The sequence below is a fragment of the Balaenoptera ricei genome, chromosome 17 (assembly GCF_028023285.1).
Source record: "Balaenoptera ricei isolate mBalRic1 chromosome 17, mBalRic1.hap2, whole genome shotgun sequence".
In the NCBI taxonomy this organism is placed as follows: domain Eukaryota; kingdom Metazoa; phylum Chordata; class Mammalia; order Artiodactyla; family Balaenopteridae; genus Balaenoptera; species Balaenoptera ricei.
This window is the reverse complement of record NC_082655.1, coordinates 46,208,338-46,224,317: the sequence shown is the minus strand read 5'-3', so window position 1 is coordinate 46,224,317 and position 15,980 is coordinate 46,208,338. Positions and strand designations below refer to the sequence as shown.

Below are 15,980 nucleotides of genomic sequence, written 5' to 3'. Positions count from 1 at the left end.
TTTTGGAGGAAGGTCTGTATTGCTATAAACCTCCCTCTAAGAACTGCTTTTGCTGTATCCCATAGATTTTGTATGGCTGTGTTTTCATTGTCATTTGTCTCAAGGTATTTTTAAATTTCCTCTTTGATTTCATCATTGACCCATTGGTTTTTTAGAAGCATGTTGTTTAGTCTCCATGTAATCATTTTTTTCTCATTTCCTTTTCTGTTGTTAATTTCTAGTTTCATGTTGTTGTGGTCAGAAAATATTCTTGAGATAATTTCTATAGTCTTAAATTTGTAGAGGCTTGTTTTTTGCCCTAGTATGTGGTTAATTCTAGAGAATGTTCCATGTGCACTTGAAAAGAATGTGTAATCTGGTTTTTTGGATGTAATGTTGTGAAAATATCAATTAAGTCTAACTGTTCTATTGTATCACTTAGGACTTCTGTTGCCTTATTGAGTCTCTGTCTGGAAGATTTGTCCATTGATGTGAGTGGGGTGTTAAAGTCTCCTACTATTATTGTATTCCTGTCAATCTCTCCCTTTATGTCCGTTAGTATTTGTTTATATATTTGGGTGCTCCTATATTAGGTACATATATGTTTATAAGTGTAAAATCCTCTTGTATTGATCCTTTTATCATTATTAGTGTCCCTTCTTTATCTTTCTTTATGGCCTTTGTTTTAAAGTCTATTTTGTCTGATATGAGTATTGGAACCCCCACTTTCTTGTCATTTCCATTTGCATGAAATATCTTTTTCCATCCCCTGGCTTTCAATCTATTTGTGTTCTTTGCCCTAAAGTGCATCTCTTGTAAGCAGCATACTGTACACTCTTGTTTTTTATGCAACCTGCCACTCTGTCTTTTGACTGGAGCACTTAGTCCATTAACATTTAAGGTAATTATTGATAGATATATATTTATTGCCGTTTAAAACCTTATTTTCCCATTAATCTTATATTTCATCTTTGTCCGTTTTTTTTTCCTTTTGTTTTTCCTTTCATCATTTGATGATTTTCCTTTTGTATTATACTTATGTTCTCTTTTTGGTTTTTATGAATTTATTGTGTGTTTCTGACTTGTGGTTACACAGTTTTTCAAGTATGTTAACCTCTTCCTATACATACTTGCCTTCGACTGGTAGTCATATAGGCTCCAAAACATTCTAGGGAAAAAAATCCACATTTTCTTACTCTCCTCCCCCACATTTTATGATTTTAATGTCCTCTCTTACATCTTCATGTTCTTCCTTTTGCTATTCATTGTGGTTGTCATCACTTTCACAGAAAATGTTTTTGATTTTAAAATATTTTGATTAAAATTTAAAACATTCTGATTAATTTTGATTAAACATTTCATTAAAATGTTTTAATCTGTGTACTTTAAGTGTACTTCTTTAAGTGATTTATTTTCCGATTGTAATTTTCTTTTTCTTATAGATTCTTACTTCTTTTCTATTTAGAGAAGAGCTTTCAATATTTATTTTAGGATAAGTTTAATATTGCTGTATTCTTTTAGTTTTTGCTTGTCTGGGAAGTTTTTTATCTCTCCTCTTCTAAAGGATAATCTTGCTGGGTAGAGTATTCTAGTTTGCAGATTTTTCCCTTCCAGGACTTTAAATATATCTTGGCACTTGCTTTTGGCCTGCAACATTTCTGTAGAGGAATCAGCTGATAGTGTTATGGGGGTTCCCTTGTAATTAACTCTTTGATTTCTCTTACTGCCTTTAGAATCTTCTCTTTGTCTTTAGCTTTTCCTATTTTTATTGTAGTATGTCTTAGTGTAGGTCTGCTTGGGTTTATCTTGTTTGGGACCCTCTGTGCTTCCTGTACCTGGATATCTGTTTCCTTCTTTAGGTTTGGGAAGTTTTCAGCCATAATTTCTTCAAACACATTTTTGATCCCCTTTTTGCTGTCTTTCCCTCCTGGAATCCCTATTTTGCATAGGTTGGCATAGTTTATATTATGCCATAGGTCTCTTGTATTGCTTTCTTCTTCTTTTTTAATTTGGCTTTCTGTCTTCTGTCTTGATTGGATGATTTCCATTATTCAGGATTCCATTATTCCAGGTCACTTATTTGTTCTTCTGCATTACTCATTTTGCTATTCATTGACTTTAGCTCAGCTTTCATCTCGGCAAATGAGTTTTCTAATTTTTCTTTGTTCCTCTTTCTAGTTTCTAGTTTCTTTTTTCTGTACTCTGTATTTCCATTGATACCCCTTCTTAATTCCTTCAGTATTTTCATTATCTCCTGTTTGAAATCAGTGTCTATCATATTGAAGAGGTCTGCTTCATTGTTTGTTCTTTCAGGGGAATGCTCTTGGTCTTTTAACTGAGAGTGGTTCCTCTGCTTCATTTTACTTTTATTTCTCTCTGTGAGTTTAGGAGAAGCAATTATGTACTCTGGTCTTGGAGGGCTATTTATAAGTGGGAGCATCCCTGTGTAGCTTGTATGGATTTAGTATACTTAGTCTGAGGGCTATTTTTAGTATGCATGCCTGGCACCTCCTTCTTCAGCATGTGCTGGTCATTATCCCCTTGATAGGGGGTATGCAGATGTGGCTGCTGGTGCCTAGTCCTGGGGTTCTCAGTGGTGGCAATGGCTCAGGAATGGCCCTGGGACACAGGATGGGAGCAGAGGTGGCTCACAACCACTCCTGGAGTTTGGGCAGGTGGCAGTGGGGGCTCTCAACCACTCCTGGGGACTGCAAGGGTGGCAGTGGTGGCTTGCAACCACTCTTGGCTTGCAATAACTCCTGGTATCTGGAAGGGAGGTGGCAGGGGCCCACAACTACCTCTGGATTCCAAGAGGGAGACAGCAGAGACCCATGGCCACTCCTTGGGTCTGGAAGGGAGGAGGTGGGGGCCTGTGACCATTCTTGGGTCTGGGTGGGTAACTTTTTATTTTAAACACCTGAAATTGTTCTTCCTTTTTGAATACATGTATGTATGCACAAACAAACCTGTTCAAGCATTTGAGCAAAATGTTAAAAATTAAAAGATATAATAACATACAAAATTGAAATGATTTGCTTCTCTTTTGTTTGCTCTTACCATTTTAGATGATGGAAAATTGTCCTCTGAAGAATTCAAAGCATATTTTGCAGATGGTGTTCTGAGTGGAGAAGAGTTATGTGAGCTCTTCCATACCATTGATACACATAATACCAAGTAAGGAACTTTTTTTTTAATCACTAGATTCTGTAAACAAAGTAGAGAGGGCATAAACAAGAACATACCAATGAAACAGAGAGGGAGTAAAGCTGCAGAGGACACATTTTGTAACACACCTATGTTCAGTTCTGAGATAGCTTCTAACAATTGAAATGCTGTGAAAAACTGAATTTTGAACTGGAAAATAAAGATCTTCTGTAAGAAGTTCTCATAAAGAGTTTGCAGAATTAAAACAAAGCATAGGTTATAAATAATTCTAATTCTATCATTAATAAGAAAGTAGAGGGGCTTCCCTGGTGGCACAGTGGTTGAGAATCTGCCTGCCAATGCAGGGGATACGGGTTCGAGCCCTGGTCTGGGAAGATTCCACATGCCGTGGAGCAACTAGGCCTGTGAGCCACAATTGCTGAGCCTGCGCGTCTGGAGCCTGTGCTCCACAACAAGAGAGGCCGCGATGATGAGAGGCCCGTGCACCACGATGAAGAGTGGCCCCCACTTGCCACAACTGGAGAAAGCCCTCACACAGAAATGAAGACCCAACACAGCCATAAATAAATAAATAAAAATTAAAACTTAAAAAAAAAAAAATTAGGAATTTCTTAAAAAAAAATAAGAAAGTAGAATTTTACCTTGTTTCTTAGATTTCATCTCAGTTTGCTTCATTTAAAAATTGTCCTAAGGCCATTTTTATATAACTGTAGTAAAATAGGAAACTGCAGCAATTATCTGGACAATTCAGATGTGCTGAACTCCAAATCAGTGTTACCTGAGAGATGTAGGTAATGTAGGAAACAGAATTTTCTCTGAACAATCAATGTATAGAGTGATCTACTTGATTTATTTTCAAATCTAGCAAAATAAAATATGAGCTCTGAAAATTTGTAGGTTTAGCTGATGGATTTTTTGAGTCATTTTGCAAGAAATGATTTACTTAATTTTTGAAATTTAAAGTGCTTTATTATGTTGCACTATAGGCACAGCTATGATTACATTTCTAAAAAATATTTGCTTCTCATGATCAAGCAAAATATTTTAAGAATATTATTTATGTGATGAAAGAGGAAAATTTAACTTGTAAGTTAAAGAGGAAAATTTAACCAACAAGATACATTTTCAATGTTTTCCTTCTTTCTTTCCAAATATTTTCAAAGTAGTTATGTCACTATATTTAAAGTGACAAAAGGAAAAAATATATAATGAAAAATATTCTACCTAACAAGGGTAACATTCAGATTTGAAGGAGAGGTTGTTTTAAGACAAGCAAAATCTAAAAGAGTTTGGTACCACTAAAATGGCTGTACAATAAATGTTAAAGGGAGTTCTCTAAGTGGAAAAGAAAGACTACAACCAGAAATATGAAAATTATGAAGGTAAGGATCTCATCAGTAAAGGAAAATACACAGTAAATGTGGTATATCAATCACTCACAAAACTAGTAGGCAGTTTAAAAGACAAAAATAATAAATTCATCTAATCCACCATAAGTAGTTAAGGGATATTTTTTAAAATGCAAAATGTGAAATAAAAAATATTAAATGAGGAGTGGGGGTGCAGGATTGTTAGAATGCATTTGAACTTAAGAGATCAATAAAGTATAATAATCATGTGTGTGTGTGTATATATATATATATATATATATATATATATATATATACACACATATATATATTGTTATATATAAACCTCATGGTAACCACAAACACAAATCTATAATAGATACACACAGAAAATAGAGAAAGGAATCCAAAAATAACACTAAACATAGCATCAAATCACATTGGAAGAGTGCAAAAGAAAAAGGAAAGAACAATAAAGAACTATAAAAATGAACTGAAAACAATTAACAAAATGGCAATTGATACATACTTATCAATAACTACTTAACACACTAAACGTAAATGGATGAAATGCTCCAATCAAACAACACAGAGTGCCTGAATGGATACAAAAATAAGACCCATATCTATGCTGCCTACAAGAGACTCACTTCAAATCTAAAGACACACAAAGACTGAAAGTGAGGGGATGCAAAAAGGTATTCCATGCAAGAGGAAATGAAAAGAAAGCCAGGGTAGCAATATTTATATCAGATAAAATAGACTTTTAAACAAAGACTTTAACAAGAGACAAAGTAGGACATTTCATAATGATAAAGAGATAAATCCAATAAGGAGATATAACATTCAAAAATATATTTAAATCCAACATGGGAGCACCTAAATATATACAGTTATATATACTAAGTAACTAATGAGCCACTGAAGAAATCAAAGAGGAAATCACACAAATGAAAATAGAAACACAACAATCCACAATCTATGGGACACAGCAAAAACAGTTCTAAGAGGAAAGTTTATAGAGATACAAGCCTACCTCAGGAAAGAATAAAAATCCCAGATAAACAGCCTAATCTTACACCTAAAGGAACTAGAAAAAGAAATGCCAACAAAATCTAATGTTAGTATGAAGAAAGCAATAATAATGATCATAGGAGAAATAAAGGAAATAGAGACTAAAAAAGAGACAAAAAAAGTCAATGAAACTAAGAGTTGATTCTTTGAAAAGATAAACAAAATTGATAAAACTTTAGACAGAGTCATGAAGAAAAAAAGAGAGAGGTCCCAAGTCAATAAAATAAGAAATGAAAAAGAAGTTACAACCCATGTTATAGAAATAGAAAAGATCATAAGAGATTGCTATGAACAATTATACACCAATAAAATGGACAACCTAGAAGAAATGGATGAGTTCCTAGAAACATAAATCTCCCAAGACTGAATCAGGAAGAAATAGAAAATATTAACAGACCTATTACCAGTAATGAAAAATAATCAGTAAAAAACAAACAGAAGTTCAGGACCAGATGGCTTCACAGGTGAATTCTCTCAAACATTTAGAAGAGTTAATGTCTATCCTTCTCAAACTATTCCAAAAAAAAAAAAAAAAAAAAAATTGAAGGGGAAGGAATGCTTCTGAACTCATCCCAAGAGGCCAGCATTACCCTGATACCAAAACTAGACAAAGACCCCACAGAAAAAGAAAATGATAGGCCCATATCTCTGGTGAACATAGGTACAAAAATCCTCAACAAAATTTTAGCACATTGAATTCAACAATACGTTAAAAATGATCAAACACCATGACAAGTGGTATTCATCCCAGATTTATCCCCAGGATGCAAGGATGGTTCAATATCTGCAAATCAATTAATAGGATACATCATGTTAACAAATGGAAGAATAAAAATCATATGATCATCTAAACAGATGGAGAAAAACTTTTGACAAAATTCAACACCAATTTATGATTTTAAAAACTCTCAACAAAATAGGTATAGAAGGAATATACCTAAACATAATAAAGGCATAAATAACTAATGCACAGCTAACATCATATTCAACAGTGAAAGGTTGAAACTTTTCCCACAAAGATCAGTAACGAGAAAGGCATGCTCACTCTACCACTCCTATTCAACATAGTACTGGAAGTCCTAGCCACAGCAATTAGACTAGCAAAGGAAATAAAAGAATCCAGATTGGAAGGAATAAGTACAACTGTCATTGTTTGCAGATGACATGATACTACATATAGAAAATTCTATATAGTATAGACACTATATATAGAAAATTCTAAAGACACCACCAAAAAACTACTAGAACTTTCAATGAATTCAGTAAAGTTGTAGGATAAAAAATTAACATACAGAAATCTGTTGCATTTCTGTACACTAAGAACGAACTATCAGAAAGAGAAATTAAGAAAACTATCTCATTGACAGTTGCATCAAAACTAATAAAATACCTAGGTATAAATCTAACCAAGGAGGTAAAAGACCCACTTGGAAAACTATAAAACATTGATGAAAGAAATTGAAGATAACAACATACAAAGGGAAATATATCCTGTGCTAAGGGATTGGAAGAATTAATATTGTTAAAATGTCCATACCACCCAAAGCAATCTACAGTTTTAGTGTAATCCCTATCAAAATACCAATGGCCATTTCCACAGAACTAGAACAAATAATTCTAAAATTTGCCTTGAAACACAAAAGACCCTGAATAATCTAAACAATTTTGGGAAAGAAAAACAACACTGGATGTATCCCACTCCCTTATTTCAAACTATACTACAAAGCTACAGTAATCAAAATAGTATGATACTGGCATGAAAACATAGATCAGGGGAACAGAATTAAGAGCCCAGAAATAAACCCATGTTTATATGTTCAATTAGTCTACAACAAAGGAGGCAAGAACATACAATGGAGAAAAGACAGCTTCTTCAATAAATGGTGTTGGGAGAACTGGACAGCTACTTGCAAAATAATCAAACTGGACTACTTTCTCATGCCATATAAAAAATATACTCAAAATGGATTAAAAACATAAATGTAAGGCCTTAAACCATAAAACCCTTAGAAGATAACACAGGCAGTATGCTATTTGACATTGTTCTTAGCAATATTTTTTTGGATTTGTCTCCTCAGGCAAGGGAAACAAAAGCAAAAATAAATAAATAAGACTACATCAAACCAAAAAGCTTTTACACAGTGAAAGAAACTATCATCAAAATGAAAAGGCAGTCTACTGAATGTGAGAAGATATTTTCAAACTATATATCGGAAAAGGAGTTAGTATCCAAAATATACAAGGAACTCATACAACTTAACCTCAAAAAAACAACCAAATAAAAAAGGGCAGAGGACTTGAATAGATATTTTTCCAAAGAAGAAATAAAGATGGCCATCAGACACATGAAAATATGCTCAAGGTCACTAATTATCAGCAAACTGCAAATGAAAACCACAATGAGATATCACCTCACACTTGTCAGAATGGGTACTATCAAAAATACAACCAATAGCAAATGTTGGTCAGGATGTGGAGAAAAGGGAAACCTTATGCACTCTTGGTGGGAATGCAATTTGGTACAGCTACTATGGAAAACATAGTGTAGAGGTTCCTCAAACAATTAATGATAGAACTACCATACAATCTAGCTATTTCACTTCTGAGTATTTTTCTGAAGAAAACAAAATGAAAAAGATACATGCACCCCACCATGTTCACTGTAGCATTATTTACAATAGCCAAGATTTGGAAGCAACCTAAGAGTCCATCAATAGATGGATGAATAAGGAAGATGTGGTATATACATACAAGATAATACTATTCAGCCATAAAAAGAATAAAATTTTGCCATTTGCAACAACATGGATGGACTTTTGGAGGATATAATACTAGGTGAAATAAGTAAAATAAGAAAGACGAATACTGTGTGATATCACTTATATGTGGAATCTAAAAAATACAACAAACTAGTGAATATAACAAGAAAGAAGCAGACTTACAGATGTAGAGAAGAAAATAGTGGTTACCAATGGGGAGAGAGAGGGGAGAGCGTCAATATAGGGTTGGGGGACTAAGAGGTACAAAATACTATGTATAAAATGAATAAGCTACAAGGATATGTTGACAGCACAGGGAATATAGCTAATATTTTATAACTGCAAATATTGTTAAAAATTGTGAATTGCTATGAGTCATGGGGATGAATTGTACTGCATGGGGAATACAGTCAATAATATTGTAATAACATTGTATGATGATAAATGGTAACTTGATTTACTATGATCATTTTGTAATGTATAGCAATATTGAATCACTATGTTGTACACCTGCAACTAATCTAGTCAATTATTCTTCAACATTAAAAGAAGTGTTTTCACTCATCAGAAAGCCAGCTTGTCTACATTTTTCAGTCAGTTAGAGGAATACATGAAGAAATTAGCATAATTCCTTGTAGAAGAGATTCACAGCACAGGCAGGGGGAAAGATCCCCTGGAGGCAAAAATGATTCTTCCAGTATAGCAATTTGGAGTTCCAGATTGTCAGGATAGACCAAAGAGTAGACCAGACGGAAGTTTTGCTGTTATATCAGACAGTGAACACACAGGAAATTTTCCCGGGGCCTGCAAATGGGAGCCTGTGATAGAGATGGACAACTGATGTCTTCAGATCAAGTGTTCCTTATTCCAGACTAAAATAATTTTTTTGGATGCTGAGCACTGGGATTTCAACCCAGTACTTGTTAAATCACTGAAGCACACCAAAGCAAAAAAGAAAAAAGAAAAAAGAAATTACCACCTACGAAAAAATCGTAGTCCATCTTGAGCTAGATTTGAAAGTTTAAAATTTTCTTTCTTAATCTAAACTGAAATTTTTCTCTCTAAAGTTTCCCTTAATATGTTCTATTTCTTAGGGCCATGCAGAATATGAATATTTTATAAGTCTTTCTAATATTTGAAGGTAGTTTTTATGCACCAATAATGAGATAAAGCCCCATAATAATTGGAGAGTAATAATATCAAAGGGTTTGTTTTAGATGACAGAATTTTATTCCTTCTGAAACAGGAAAATTCGTTCATCTTGTATTTGTGCATAACAGTTAAATTTTAAAGTTTGATTAGTTGGTTGACTAAACTGCCTTCTCCCTTGAGTTATCCATTACCCTCCTTAAGTAGACACATTTTATGGGCATTAGGAAAAGAAAGCAGGATCAGTAACCAAGGAATAAGTATTTAGTAGGTTGGTCTGAAGACCGAAGCCTGCACTGCATTATGACTAGAAAGGTCATTGCAATTCCAATAGTTCCAATAGTGGGTAAGAGAGATCTCCCTATTAACGTAGCCTATACATCTTCAACTAGCACTGAACACTAAGAGAGCAGCACCAAGTGCCTGGAGGATAAGGCAGACCACAATCCCAAGTGCTAAGCTAAGGAAGTATGGCATGACTTAGAGTCATGAAATCAGAAAATGGAAAAAGGTGGTGTAGCTGTATGTCAAGAGAGCACAGTGAAAATCAAAGTCCAGAGAATAACAGGCTAAAGTGTGATGGACACACTGTGTGTGTCAGGGTTGAGTTTTAAGCAATATAGATTGGGCAAAGGAACACTGCCAGAAGAGTACGCCAAGTATTCAGACAAAGTCCAAACTGCCCATGAGCAAACTCACAGAGAACAGAGTCCAGATGGAGCATTTTATGATCGAGACTTACCTGTTAGAACTAGATGGCAGGCTGACCTCTGTCCAGGCATTAAGTTGCCTCTTTGGCATAAGAAGACAAAGCCCAACAGATGTACACTGTTTTCCACAGAGAAGCACAAGTTAGCTGACACATGTGGTCAATGATGTTAGTTTAGCATGCTTATATGCCAAATGAGGCATGGAGCCAGAGGAGCCAAGGATACTAAGGAGGGAGAGAATAACATTCTTTTTATAGATTTTCCTCAACTTCTCCTAAGCCTTACTTAGCAGAATTCACAACAGGGTAGAAGATGTACTAGGCAGGACTTTACTAGTTGTGAGTGACAGAAACATATATTAAGCTGACTTAAAGAAATAATTATCTGGTTCATGTATCTGAAAAGTCCAGAGGTAGGCTTCATGTGTGTTGGAGCAAAGTGCTCCAACAGTGGTGCTAGGAATCTGTCTATCATCTCTCACCTCTTCTTTCTCTATCTTGGCTATTCTCTTGTGCAGACTCTGTTGCTGAGAGGTCAAGATGGTTACGAGATGCTCAAGGTTCATATTGCCACCACCTTGAAAAAACCCAAGAGACTGGTTTTCTTTCAGAGTAGTACCAGCAAAATTCTGGTCTTGAATTATGTTAGCCTGGCTTGGAGCTCATGCACATCTCTGGAAAATCACTCTTTTCAAGGAAAAAATAAAGTGAAAGGGAACCAGGATGCTGTTATCAAAATAAGGGGGAATAAATTCTGGGCAGGCAAAACTTGAGTCCCCTGTAGATCAAATAACCACCTACTCAGCCTCAAAGACTTCCACTTACCATCTCATATGGTAGAGGACAAGGGGCTTGGTAGACAAGGGGCTTGGTAGAGTTTGAACTCCAGAGAGTTCCTACAAAGTGTGGAGTCAATCCGGAAAATCTGAAGCTATCTATATGGGAAAAGATTGAAGCCAGGGAGAAATCTTTGTTTTAATAGGTATCCTATCCAGGAACCTAGCCCTCTACACCTGCCTCTCTTCTTGACCATCTGATTGTGTCTATTCTCAATGTTCCTGTTTTCCCATACTCCACTAGAATCATGCCTATAATCCCCCTTCTTTTTCCTTATGGTCCTACAAAGTCTCTGTATTTGCAGATACTGCAAAAAACTTAGGCAGACTTAGTAAGTAACACCTGGTCTTTATTCTCTTAGTATTTCTCCATAATCACCTAATATAGATTTTCTGGGCAGTTCTCACATATCACATTATCCTTATTTATTTTTAACTTAAAAATTAGAAAGAACTGAGTATATAACTAAGAGAAGCACTATTTTATTACATCCTATAGAGGTACACTTTTTGCCACATCCTTAGAGACTGAAAATAGAAGTCTTACGACCTTACCAGGACTCACTCTAATCTATAACCAGTTCTCCAGTTATTGATTCCATTTCATCATTGGAACTAACCTGTAGCCATCAAATTTCCTTATTATTCACTCAATTTTTAAATGTGTCTTTCACTCCAATAATTTCTGAAATCCATTTATTTTCTTTGAGCATATCTAGCTCATGAAGATATGGAGAAAATAAAACAGGCTATTTCCTAAGAGTTACATTTAAAATTCTTTTCTTTCCTATGAAGGCATTTCATTGGCACCACCACAATTTCCTCCTAAATCAGAGCATTCCACAATTTGCAGTGCTGATTGGGGCTGAGGACTCTTCCTTGTAGGGAGAGTGAGGAATCAACAAAGTCTACTTTATAATTAAGAAGATTAGCATAGTTTGGGGGATTTATAAAGAAGACAATTTTAAGGAGATTTTCTTTAAAGTGACAGGAAATGGTTTCTCCTTAGTTATAATTGCTGAAAAAATAATTGGTTCTAATTTTCTCTGACAAAGATGATAGACAAGCCAAATTTTGTATCAAGACAGTATGTACATAATTTCTTAAAAATATGTAATTTCTAAAGGAAATGTTTAATTTTTAAATAAATAGGGAAATACATTTATTGAATGACTATATGGCAGGCACTTACTTGCATCATCTTATTTAATCTTCACAAAAAACAAAAAGCAAGGTATTATTATTATTATTATTATTATTCACAGCTTACAGTTAAGGAATCTGATACAGAAAGTTAAATGATTTGACCAAGGTTACACAGACAGTAGTGTAAGGCCTGGAGATTATTTCATGGCGGCCTGAAAACAAAACTCAAATCTCTTTCCATTGTCATGCCACCTCAGTAAATTTTCAGATTTTTAGCTATTTATTTTGTATATCAGAAATCAAAAGGTTCCAAGGCCAGTTTTTAAATTCACTTTCAGGTGTTTCATTCTTGATGAAAAGGTGCTTGATTCTTTCCAGCAGTAGAATATATTTGGATGTACAGTATAGAGGTAATTGCTTTAATTGCTGCCTTTATCTCTCCTCTTTTTATATCCATTATGTAGGATTTTTTACAGTGTGGGAGTTGCTACAATGTAGCAATGTTATTCTTTTACTCTGTGGACATTATTTTCTTTCTTGGAACATTTCCCTCCCTCCATCCTACCTTTACGTTTGGAATTCATCTTGTGCTTTTGGACTTACTCCTCTTACTACTCTCCATCCCATCACTCTGCACTTGCCTCATTTTCTCCATTGTTCTTCAGAGCACTCACAGAGTTTTACTGTTTCAATTAGTCATTTTTATTAAAGACCTTTGCTTCCAAATTTTTTCAGATATTTTATATTTTTAATATTATCTAGAGAATTATTCTCTGCTTGTCATCTCTTCCTCCCAATAAAGAACTTGAATTCTCTTTTTATCTTTTGTTTTTTTAATAAATTTATTTATTTATTTATTTTTGGCTGTGTTGGGTCTTCGTTGCTGCACGTGGGCTTTCTCTATTTGCGAAGACCGGGGACTACTCTTCGTTGCCGTGTGCGGGCTTCTCATTGCAGTGGCTTTTTTTGTTGTGGAGCACGGGCTCTAGGCGCGTGGGCTTCAGTAGTTGTGGCATGCAGGCTCAGTAGTTGTGGCTCGTGGGCTCTGGAGCTCAGGCTCAGTAGTTGCCGCGCCCAGGCTTAGTTACTCCTCGGCATGTGGGATCTTCCCGGACCAGGGGTCGAACCCATGTCCCTTGAATTTGCAGGAAGATTCTTAACCATTGCACCACCAGGGAAGTCCCCTCTTTCAATCTTAACTGTACTCTGTCTTCCCATCAGCCATGATAAAATTGCTAATGGTGAAGCAAAATCTATTACTGCTTAAAATAAAAATTGTCTACTGAGGAATCAAGGCGAATTATTTATTCACCTAACTGCAGTGTTCTTTCTTACCTTGCCAATACCCACCAAGTGGGTGAAATCAAATCAGTAAAATGTTAACCCCAATCTTTAAAAAATACGTGATGCTCACTTCTTGGACAAGTCTCCCTCTCTCATCTCCCATGTCCAATGCACCAATAAATTCTGTCCTTATTCCCCTCCAGTTTATTTATCCTATGAATCCATCTATTCCCTTTATTGTCACCACATTCCTTAAGTACCTGCTTTCTCTCTTTTACAACTATATTAGGCCCAAAATGATCTGTTTGATGGAACAGTTACAATTGTTTTTCTCTATGACATCTTGAGATTTTAAAATTCTTGAAATAAATACAAATAACCTGAAAGTCATTGCTTACTTCTTACATGAATATTTTTAAAGAGCAATTTCTTTAGGAAAATACTTTCCCTCCACAATAAAAATTATATAAATAGCATATGCTTCCTATAAAAAAGAATTCAAACAATATAGAAATCATAAGAAAGAGCAGGAAAAAACACCTGAAATTTCATCACCTTGAGATAACTACCCATAGCATTTGGTTACCATTACTTCTAATGTGTGCATTCAGTTTGTTTTTTTTTTCCAAAAATGACTTTATTTTTTTTTAACGTCTTTATTGGAGCATAATTGCTTTACAATGGTGTGTTAGTTTCTGCTGTACAACAAAGTGAATCAGCTATACATATACATTTATCCCTATTTCTCCGCCCTCTTGTGTCTCCCTACCACACTCCTTATCCCACTCCTCTAGGTGGACACAAAGCACCGAGCTGATCTCCCTGTGCCATGTGACTGCTTCCCACTAGCTATCTATTTTACATTTGGTAGTGTATATATGTCCATGTCACTCTCTAACTTCGTCCCAGCTTACCCTTCCCCCTCCCCTTGTCCTCAAGTCCATTCTCTACATCTGTGTCTTTATTCCTGTCCTTCCCCTAGGTTCTTCAGAACCTTTTTTTTTTCTTTTTTTAGATTCCATATATATGTGTTAGCATACGGTATTTGTTTTTCTTTTTCTGACTTACTTCACTCCGTATGTCAGTCTCAAAGTCCACCCACCTCACTGCACATAACTCAATTTTGTTTCCTTTTATGGCTGAGTAATATTCCATTGTATATATGTGCCACATCTTCTTTATCCATTCATCTGTTGATGGACACTTAGGTTGCTTCCGTGTCCTGACTATTGTAAACAATACTGCAATGAACATTGTGGTACATGACTCTTTTTGAATTATGGTTTTCTCAGGGTATATGCCCAATAATGGGATTGCTGGCTCGTATGGTAGGTCTATTTTTAGTTTTTGAAGGACCCTCCATACTGTTCTCCATAGTGGCTGTATCAGTTTACATTCCCACGGACAGTGCAAGAGGGTTCCCTTTTCTCCACACCCTCTCCAGCATTGACTGCTTGTAGATTTTTTGATGATGGCCATTCTGACTGGTGTGAGGTGTTACCTCATTGTAGTTTTGATTTGCATTTCTCTAATGATTAGTGATGTTGAGCATCCTTTCATGTGTTTGTTGGCAATCTGTATGTATTCTTTGGAGAAATGTCTATTTAGGTCTTCGGCCCATTTTTGGATTGGGTTGTTTGTTTTTTTGATATTGAGCTGCATGAGCTGCTTGTAAATTTTGGAGATTAATCCTTTGTCAGTTGTTTCATTTGCAAATATTTTCTCCCATTCTGAGGGTTGTCTTTTTGTCTTGTTTATGGTTTCCTTTGCTGTGCAATAGCTCTTCAGTTTCATTAGGTCCCATTTGTTTATTTTTATTTTTATTTCCATTTTTCTAGGAGGTGGGTCAAAAAGGATTTTGCTGTGATTTATGTCATAGAGTGTTTTGCCTATGTTTTCCTGTAAGAGATTTCTAGTGTATGCCTTACACTTAGGTCTTTAATCCATTTTGAGTTTATTTTTCTGTATGGTGTTAGGGAATGTTCTAATTTCATTCTTTTACATGTAGCTGTCCAGTTTTCCCAGCACCACTTATTGAAGAGGCTGTCTTTTCTCCATTGTATATTCTTGTCTCCTGTATCAAAGATAAGGTGACCATATATGCATGGGTTTATCTCTGGGCTTTCTATCCTGTTCCATTGATCTATATTTCTGTTTTTGTGCCAGTACCATACTGTCTTGATTACTGTAGCTTTGTAGTATAGGCTGAAGTCAGGGAGCCTGATTCCTCCAGGTCCGTTTTTCTTTCTTAAGATTGCTTTGGCTATTCAGGGTCTTTTGTGTTTCCATTCAAATTGTGAAATTTTTTGTTCTAATTCTGTGAAAAATGCCATTGGTAGTTTGATAAGGATTGCATTCAATTTGTAGGTTGCTTTGGGTAGTATAGTCATTTTCACAATGTTGATTCTTCCAATCCAAGAGCATGCTATATCTCTCCATCTGTTTGTATCATCTTTAATTTCTTTCATCAGTGTCTTATACTTTTCTGCATACAGGTCTTTTGTCTCTTCAGGTAGGTTTATTCCTAGGT

At 35.3% G+C, this 15,980-nt stretch overlaps 1 protein-coding gene across 1 annotated transcript in view; it reads left to right on the top strand.

The window, feature by feature from the left end:
- Window positions 1–2,532: 2,532 nt before the first annotated feature.
- Window positions 2,533–15,980, top strand: part of NECAB1 (N-terminal EF-hand calcium binding protein 1) — a 200,975-nt gene continuing 187,527 nt past the window's right edge. Inside the window, exons 1-2 of the mRNA XM_059901719.1 lie at window positions 2,533–2,644; window positions 3,045–3,153. Of these exons, the coding sequence (XP_059757702.1) occupies window positions 2,533–2,644; window positions 3,045–3,153 (221 nt within the window). The remainder of the gene's footprint in view (window positions 2,645–3,044; window positions 3,154–15,980) is intronic.